The 8,901-nt window shown below is 30.6% G+C and overlaps 1 protein-coding gene across 1 annotated transcript; it reads left to right on the top strand.

Moving 5' to 3' along the window:
• Positions 1-6,316: 6,316 nt before the first annotated feature.
• On the top strand, positions 6,317-7,503 carry LOC114270521 (uncharacterized). The gene is made up of 2 exons (XM_028212058.2): positions 6,317-7,021; positions 7,120-7,503. Exons 1-2 carry the CDS (start codon positions 6,787-6,789, stop codon positions 7,296-7,298), a joined length of 414 nt encoding a protein of 137 aa, XP_028067859.1. The 5' UTR covers positions 6,317-6,786; the 3' UTR covers positions 7,299-7,503.
• The last annotated feature ends 1,398 nt before the right edge of the window (positions 7,504-8,901 follow it).

Genomic DNA, 8,901 nt, shown 5'->3' with positions numbered 1-8,901 from the left:
AAGTTGATGACCATATTAGTGGCCATAAGTGTTTAACATTGGTAACTCTAGCCCTAATGGCTAGAGTTGATGGCCTTGGTTAATGGCAATTTAATGACCCTATTGATGTGAGTCTTCATGGTTAAGACTCTCCTCTACTAGTATAAATAAAGGCATTTTCCCTCTAACTTAGTAGGTTGTTTTTAAAGAGGTTTTTTGTGATGAAAAATGAGATGGTGTTTTGAGATAATAAAGTTGGAGATGGTTTTTATACTAAATAAAATTTTTCCTATATTATTTTTGCTAGCCCATTCTTTAATTCTTGTTAGAGAAAGAGAGTGCTGCCATGATCAAGTTCGCCGAAACTATTCAAAAGATGTTTCTACATGAGTTGGTTTTGATCGTTGTTTCCTGGGAGACAAATGCCGGTGTACCTCCAGCACCTATCGGGAGGTGGTAAATCTGTTTTAAGAAAATTGTGGTATCACATAGATTTCGATTTGCATCTCTTATCTTTTGTTCTTCAAACTTTTAAATATAAACTATTTATTGTATATTATTTTGTATGTTTACATAGATCTGTCTTATAATATGTTCTATGATTCCTATGTTATTAATTTTGTACTTTATATGATTTTTCATTCTTTAATTAAAAAAAATTTGTTTTGCCATTTCTATTTAATTTATCTTATACATTTTTCTAATATTATTATAGAAAAATACCAACATAATTTACATAATACTTAGCTCAATTTTTATTAGTAATTCGTTAGTCATACAGATGTAAAATAATTTTTTTTTTTACCTCTTTGTACTAAAATGTATATTTTATTTTGTTTATCTTTGGGCCTTCATACCCTTTGCAATAATTTCAGTCATTTTAGTCTTACTAAAAAAGAAAAGAGTATAATTATGTTAAAATGATAGGCCTTATTATATTTTTTTTCTAATTGTTATTATTTATAATACAATTTATATAATTATATCATATATCTAATTATTTATTCTATTAAATTTCATATAATAACATTCTCATTTTAAAGAAAAAATTATCAAAATATAAAATTTAAATATACTGTAATAATAGCCCGTATTTTGCACCGACCCTTTAAAACTAGTATATGTATACATGGCATCATGGCATGATTCTCTAGGATGAGTTAAATTGGCTATAATTATCAATAAACATAAAAAAAAAATATTAAAATAATTAATAAAATAAAATATCACATATTACACAAAGTATTTTTTTTTTTCCAAAATCATCTATTCAACTAAATTTTTTTTATAAGCCATTCTAAGTACAATTTTTTTTTTTCTTATAAAATAATTAAATAGCTAAATAATCAACGTGCCAAACGAGCGCCCAAACTAGTCTATAGCCACCGGTTTGGTGGTGACTTTTATGGATGAGCAGCTGTTAGTTGTTGAAGAATTGCATCCACAGCGCTTTTGATTTTGATTTACCGTTTGCTTTGTGACGTCAAATCGCATATCAAGTGTTTTTGTGGACTTTTTTTGTGATCGAATTATCGATCTCGGAGGGAAGTAATCCTCATGAGGGGTTTAAATAAGGGAAAATTACAAATAATGGTGTAGTTAAAAAATAATTATAAATTAATAAAAAAAAATTAATATTTTTTCATTATTAATATTTATAAAGTTTATCATTTATTTATAATTTTTTTTCAAAATCACCATTGTAATGAAATTGTCCCTTTAAATAACTTTTACAAATCAATCACAAAATATTTAAATAACTTTGACGGCAGATTTATTTTTCTGTGTGAATAATTTGGTATCCAATTTACTAGAATAATTAATTTGGGAGACCAATTCTATCTTTTACCATCCATTAGTGAGGCTCAATTAAAATCAGCGTAACTATAACTTGAAAATTCTTCTTTTTTTTATTTTTGAAGAGAATTACACGTTAGTTAGAAAAAAAAAATTTATAAAAAAGTAGTAAACATTATAAATATTAGTAGTTAAAATTATAAACATTTTCATTAATGTGTAATAATTTTTAAAGGATAAGCCTTCTCTTCAGTTTACAAAGTAAATTGAACGGTATTGTTGGGCCCGTAGTGCTCACCATGAGTTCCATTTTGATAATCTGAACCGTTTAATATTTAGAGTTTGTCGAGTACTTCATCTCAGCAAAAAATTATATTGATTGGGTATCGATAGCCCCTTGATCAGATCATGTTTTTGTTAATGATAAATATGATTTAAAAAATAAATTATTGACAAAAATATTTTTTGATCAAGAGCCATTGACAAAAATATAATTTGATCAAGTGTCTATTGATATCTGATTAACGTAATTTTTGCAAACATGACGTACTTGACGGCGTCTATATATTAAATAGTTTGGATTATCGAAAATGAAACCGTAGTGATGCACCCAATTTAAAAACCCTCCCCGAAATAGTAATTTTCCCAATTTTTTAGCTATAACTTGAAACTTTTTCAATTTGAAAAAGTAAAAAATTTACTAATTTTGCATGATGAAATTTAACTCCATCAAATTGTTATAAGAGAATGCTCATTCAGCGAAATTTCACTTAATCGGAAACTCACTGAAAAATGGTCATAGACAATCGGTGGTAGTTATTGGAAAGTTGTTGGCGTTTAGAGATAGTAGAGTAAAGTCTTAGCGGTGTTTTGGGAAGTTGGTAAAAAGTTAGTTTTTGACTTTTTACCAAGTTTTTTAACTTTTTTGAAAGTGATTTGAGAAGTTGGTAAAAAGTTAACTTTTTTGATTTTTGATTTAATATTTTTTAAAAATATCACATCACCTAAAATGACCAAAATATCCTTACTTTTTGATTTTTAAATTAATTAATTAAATTATTTCAGAGGGTAATTTGGTAAATTTGAGTGTTGCTTATTTGGTCTTCCCAAATGGGATTGAAAACGCAGTGGGCATGGGTTGGCGTTTCTGAGCTGTTGCCAAAACGTGGCGTTTTTGACTTGTTGCCAAAACGGCACTTAGTTTGGGATGTGGGATAGTGTTTTAGTTTTTTTTTTTTTTTTTTTTTTTGACTATTTTAGTTTAAGGTCAAAAAATCTTTGTTTAAGATAAAAATTTTAGTTATTTTAATTTTTATGAGAGAAAAAATATAATGATTATAATTCAGATGTGATGTTTTATCTTATTAAACTAAAAAATTTATATTGTCTTTTTGTGACTATTTTAGCCCCAAGTAGGTATGCCAAACAAAGCCTTGCAATGCCAGTTAGAGGTAGTAGAGTAATGAAACTAAGGCCTTGTCCATAATTTAAAAAAAAGTTAAAAAGTCAAAAAGTCACTATTTAGATTATTCCAAACCACTCTTAAATTAAAGATAATTTTTTGACCCAAAAAAATTACTACCCTTAAATTAACAAAAATATTTAGAAAATGCTATAGATCCCAAATAATTTATTAATTTTTTTACCAAATCTCTCAGATGAATGTGGGATCTACACAAACTCATATGTATGTAGGTCACATATCCATGTGAGAGGTTTGGTAGAAAATTTAATAAATCATTTGGGGTCTCTAGCATAACCCAAAATATTTTAATTATCCTTAACGTAATACATTTTTTTTTTGGGTAAACTACTAATGAGTCCTAATAATTGGATTTAATTCCAATCAAGTTTTACTGAAAATAAGTTCTAGTATAATCGTTGCTAAAAATAATTATTTGTGATATTTTTTATATATGTCGCTAAAAATTGATAATTAATGACTTTTTTTGTCACGGTTTTTTAAATTGTCTCTAAAACTTATAATTAGTGATATTTTTCTGTGACGAATTTTTTAAATTGTCGTTAAAAGTTGAAAATTAGTGACATTTTCTTATGATAATTTTTTAATGCTAAAACTTATAATTTGCGATTTTTTTGCGATAATTTTCAAATTGTCGCTGAAAATTAACAATTAGTGACTTTTTTTAATAGTATATGATAAAAAATATCATTAATTATCATAGGACCTATTAAAAATAAGTTTACTTAGTACGATTTATACGTAAGTCCCATTTTTTTTATAGGATTTAAATAAAAATTCCAATTTTTAATGTTTGATTTACACAAGATCTTAAAAAATGAAAAGAAAAAAAAATTATAATCAGTCGATGTGCAACAACTAGGGTTGTAAATGAATCAAATTGTTCATAAACAAGCTCGGCTTGGCTCGTTAACGACTCTGCTTGTTTAGTAAACCCGTCGAGTTCGAGTTCGAATATTATGCTCGTTTAGTAAATGAGCCGAACTCGAGCTCGCATAAGTTTAACTCGTTTATCTTTATTTAAATTATATAATAAATATATTATTTATATATTAAATAATATATAAATATATATATATATATATGAATAATAATATAAATACATTTTTTATATATTAAATAATATAAATAATATTAAAAATCGAGCTGAGCCAAGCCGAGCCGAACTTGAGTTTCATTAATATTAACGAGTTGAGTTAAGCCGAGCTTGAGCCCAGTTCCTTATCGAGCTTGAGCTCGATAAATAGATGAGCCGAATTCGAGCTCAGCAAATCTCAACTCGACTCAACTCGATTCGTTTGCAGCCCTAGCAACAACTTCGTTGAATGTTTCAATCTCTCTCTCTCTCTCTTTCTCAATTTTTATGTTTTTTGAACGCAATCTCTTTCTTCAAAAGGCCTTTTTTCCATATAACTTATCAAGTTTAAAGTACACAAAATACAAAGTTAAATGTGTCTTTCAATAGCAAGACCTAGGGATTAAGCCCCCAGGTCTCAGGGTTCAAATTTTTTTGGACTAATCCTCTGGGTGTAGCAAAATTGATTAAAATGTTAGTTTCAAACAGTTTCATTACACTTGGTGTGGGTTCGATACTTTCCCGTTGTGCGAGTCCTGACTTAAGCGAAACTTGTCTTGGGAGGTCGGGACAAGTTTTCAAGTTATAGTCTCCTAACTCAGAATGGATAACAGGATAACCTAGTGATCTTTACAAAGACGCTGCCTTGGACCTGTGGGCGAGTAGGAGAATTTTCCTGTAACAAAAAAAAAAAGGAAGTTTTTTTTTTAAATTTTTTTAAAATTATTTTCACCTCATAAATTGAATAAAAAATACACCAAATACTATAAATATATCTATACTATTATATATGTGAACGCCAATTTTGGTGGCTTGAAAAAGATACATACAAAAAATTAAATTAATTAGACATAAATAATCATATGATTAAATCATATATATGATAGATAATATAATATATAAATAGTCTATTCTTAAAAACATATAGATTGTATAAAAATAATAATCTAATAGTATGATCATCGATATTAAATCAACTTGAATTTTTAGATAGATAATTTTTTTAAGCCTTGTTTGGGAAGATGGTTGGCTAAAATAGCTTACTAAAAGACAAAATAAGCTAAAATAATCAATAAGATAAAGGAGTTGTTTGAGAAGTGCTAAATTAGTATACTTTTTAACTTTTTATGAAAAAACGTGAAATATAAGTTGGGTTTAAAGTAATAGAGAAGTGATGTGACTTAAATAAGATAATTACGACCTAAATAGAATAATTTGCTAAAATAGCATGTGTTGTTTTAGTACATGTCAAACAACCACAAAAAATCACATCAAATTTATGATCATTTCACTTTTTTTTTCACAACTATCAAATCAATTATAAAAAAAAAATCAATCATCTTCCCAAACACAACTGTTTTAGTTAGCCAAAAATAATAACAAAAAATCAATTAAAATAATCAATTTCCCAAACAAGGCCTTAATTAGTTATACAAGATAAATGAATCTTAGATCATCAAAATAAATCCAAATTAATCCAATTGGCCTATTTTAGATAGTAAGAAAAAAACCTAATTTTTTTTATTCTTTTAAAAAAACGTAAAAATAAAATAAAATAATTCAAATAAATTAATAAATTATTTTTTTTTTTTTCCAATTGCCGAATAAGTCGAAATCAACCTCACCGTAAAATTACCACCAGGGTTGGTGGCCTGGTGGAGAATGCAGTGCATTCCCTAGCATTGAGCCATGGTCGATTCTTGAGAGGGGGTGTTTGAAATCTCTTTAGAGAACACGCCCTGTACTCCTCTCGACAACTTGTCCTCTGTTGAGACGTGTGGTTACGCTTCATTGGTGCTCTGATGGTGGGTCCTTCACTTGGTAAGAGTTAATTCTCGATTACTCCGGAGTCAGGACCTACGGGACCGTAATGACGTCACATAACCCCTTTTCTCGTTAAAAAAAAAAAAAAAAAAAAAAAAAAAAAAAAAAAAAAAAAAAAAAGCTCTCCGCAAAATTAAGATTTTTAAATTTAACAAATCCGAAATCTTTACTTTACCCTAACCCCAAAAAAAACTCCCCCAATAAATAGCGCAATACTATGCCAATCCTTCTGTCTCCTCCGCATCCCCCTAATCTCAACCACTACCCTCTCCCTCCCCTTCTCTGCAATTTTCGCTTCTCTCTCTAGATTTCCCTCTCTGCAATTTTTGCTTCTCTCTCTAAAATTCAATCTGTCCCATTGTGAATGGTGGAAATCTCAAGCAATTGCTTCATCTTCTCCCCCTTTCCTTCGAGGGGGATCTCTGTCTCCTCTGTTTTCTCCTTCGGATCCTGCAAAGAAGGCTGGTACTATCGCTGCCTCGGCCTCGACCCTTAAAACCCATTCCCCCCAAATCTCCATCGCTTTCTCTCTCCACACCAATCCAAACCCCAAAACCCATCTTCTCTCAGCTAGATTTTTCTCTCTTCTTTTCATAATTTCTGTCTTTTTTTTTCTTCGCAATCAACTATGGTTCTCCACAAGCAGAAGAAGAACCAGGCCATCAAGGGCGGTAACCGCCTCTTGGTCAGCATTACCGTCCTCGGCAGCGCCGGTCCGATCCGATTCATAGTCCATGAGGGCGAGCTCGTCGCTGCCGTCATGGAAACTGCGCTCAAGTCCTATGCCCGCGAGGGCCGACTACCGGTGCTCGGCTCCAATCTCAATGATTTCGTCCTCTGCTCCCCCATTGCTGGACCTGAAGGTATATAATTGCCAATTCGATGAATTTCTTCAATACCCATAACTAGTTTTTAAATTTTCAATCTTTAATTTGAGGTTTTTGTTTGATAAATTTTGAAGCTTTGAGTCCATGGGAGGCAATTGGGGCGATTGGAGTTAGGAATTTCATGCTCTGCAAGAAGCCCCAGTCGGAGAAAGCTGTCATTGATGAGGAAAAGCAGAGGATTGTGAGGAAGAGCAATTGTAGTTGGAAGGCATGGTTCAATAAGTCTCTCAACCTTAACATATCTAGCCATTGAAACCACTTTATCAATAGTCTTTGGGAGTCTAATAATGCTGTTGTTGTTGATTGCAAGACTGTTGTTTTTGTTTGGTTTGTTTCCCTCTTGGGTTTTGAGTTGTAGTAGCTTGAAATAATTGCGTCTGATGAATAAATGTATTCATCGATGATGCTTTCTTATGCTTGCAATAAAATAGAGAAGTTTGGTTGTGTCTTTTTATGTATATTTTGAAGTGTTTGTCCTTTTATTTGGTTCTTTACGAATTGTATTTTTGTGTTTAGAATTTCTCTGTTTTAGTTAAAGTTTTGCATGGGATATTGATGATTTCGATTTATTGGAGCATAGAAGTATAATTTATTAGCTGTTTGTGCAACTAGGGCTTTGAATTCTAGTTTTTGTATGGTTAATCGAGGATATATTTGAGAATGGATTGTTATCATACAGTGAACGCAGAGTGGTGAATTTGATTACAAGTTAGGATTCAGTATTACTAATACTAGGTTTGGTCCTTAATCAGTGATCACACAGTGAATAATGTGAAACAACTCTTGGTTTTTCATGGCCAATTTTTTGGTGGACTAGTTTTGTCAATTTTGTAGTTTATTGATTGTGTTTATGATTATGTAATAACCTCAAACTTACAAGAATCAAACTATTATCTACGACAGAGCCCTGTAGATTTCAAACATCAAATTGTTTTGGGGAATTATTTGGTCTTTTTAAATTGTTGATCTTGTTTGATTGGCAAGTCAATGTTTAAGGATGTTTGTAATGCTAGATGACTGACTGCTTTTGTGGCAAATGTAGGAAGTGATGTTAGCGTGTGAGGCAATAGAAGGGGGAAAATAATAATAATAATAATAATAATAACAACAAAAAATAAAGAAAGGAAAAAGAAAAAAAAACTAGCACATTAATAAAACCCTTTGAATTCTTTCTTCTTCTTTCGGTTTCTTTTTGGTGGAATTTAAGTTTAGTTCAGTTCAGACTAGCACAAGGAGACTCAGCTCGAGGTATACCTTCTAGGCATATTGCAAGCAGTTTTGAACACGGGAAGGACATTGCATTGATTTATTGGAGAAAATAGAATCTGAAATACACAGTGCACAATGTGAAGAATGTGATACCATGCATGAATTGTTCGGTCTTCAGATTATTGTTGCAAGGATTAAGATTTAGTCAATAAATTATATTGAAAACAAATGAAATTATGAATTAGGTGGCTGTTTAAAAGTTGATCTGCAAACTTGATTAATTGAATTATAGTTGACGACAAGCAGATCAATGAGGATCTTCAATTTGGAACCCCCTCTTGATTGAAGAGTGCATTCAGTTTTGCATATCAGGCTTTGATTGCACATTTCATGTATTGTGGTAGCCGAGAGTTGTTCATTTCCACAAGCCTTTGAAATACATTTTTGGACCAAGCAGTGGGACATGAGATTCTTTGACCGTCCATGAGTAACACAGAACCTTCCTTAGCCGTCTTGTTGACAAGTATTGTTTAGGTATACCAAATATGAATAAGCATATTCTTGGCGTTTGATCTATGATAGCGACTATCAAATATTTGATTTATGATTGTAATTATCAATTAAATATGTAGTCTCTTGAGTTTGTT

Source organism: Camellia sinensis, chromosome 5 (genome assembly GCF_055761805.1).
Source record: "Camellia sinensis isolate YWXY chromosome 5, ASM5576180v1, whole genome shotgun sequence".
NCBI classification, from domain to species: domain Eukaryota; kingdom Viridiplantae; phylum Streptophyta; class Magnoliopsida; order Ericales; family Theaceae; genus Camellia; species Camellia sinensis.
The sequence above is the reverse complement of the archived record's forward strand: the minus strand, read 5'-3'. Positions and strand labels throughout refer to the sequence as shown.

Excerpts from the sequence above, each read along its gene's own strand:
- LOC114270521 (XM_028212058.2), top strand. The coding sequence starts at position 6,787 with ATGGTTCTCCACAAGCAGAAGAAGAACCAGGCCATCAAGGGCGGTAAC. Across the intron at positions 7,022-7,119 it reads CCCCATTGCTGGACCTGAAG|CTTTGAGTCCATGGGAGGCA; the intron begins GTATATAATTGC and ends TAAATTTTGAAG.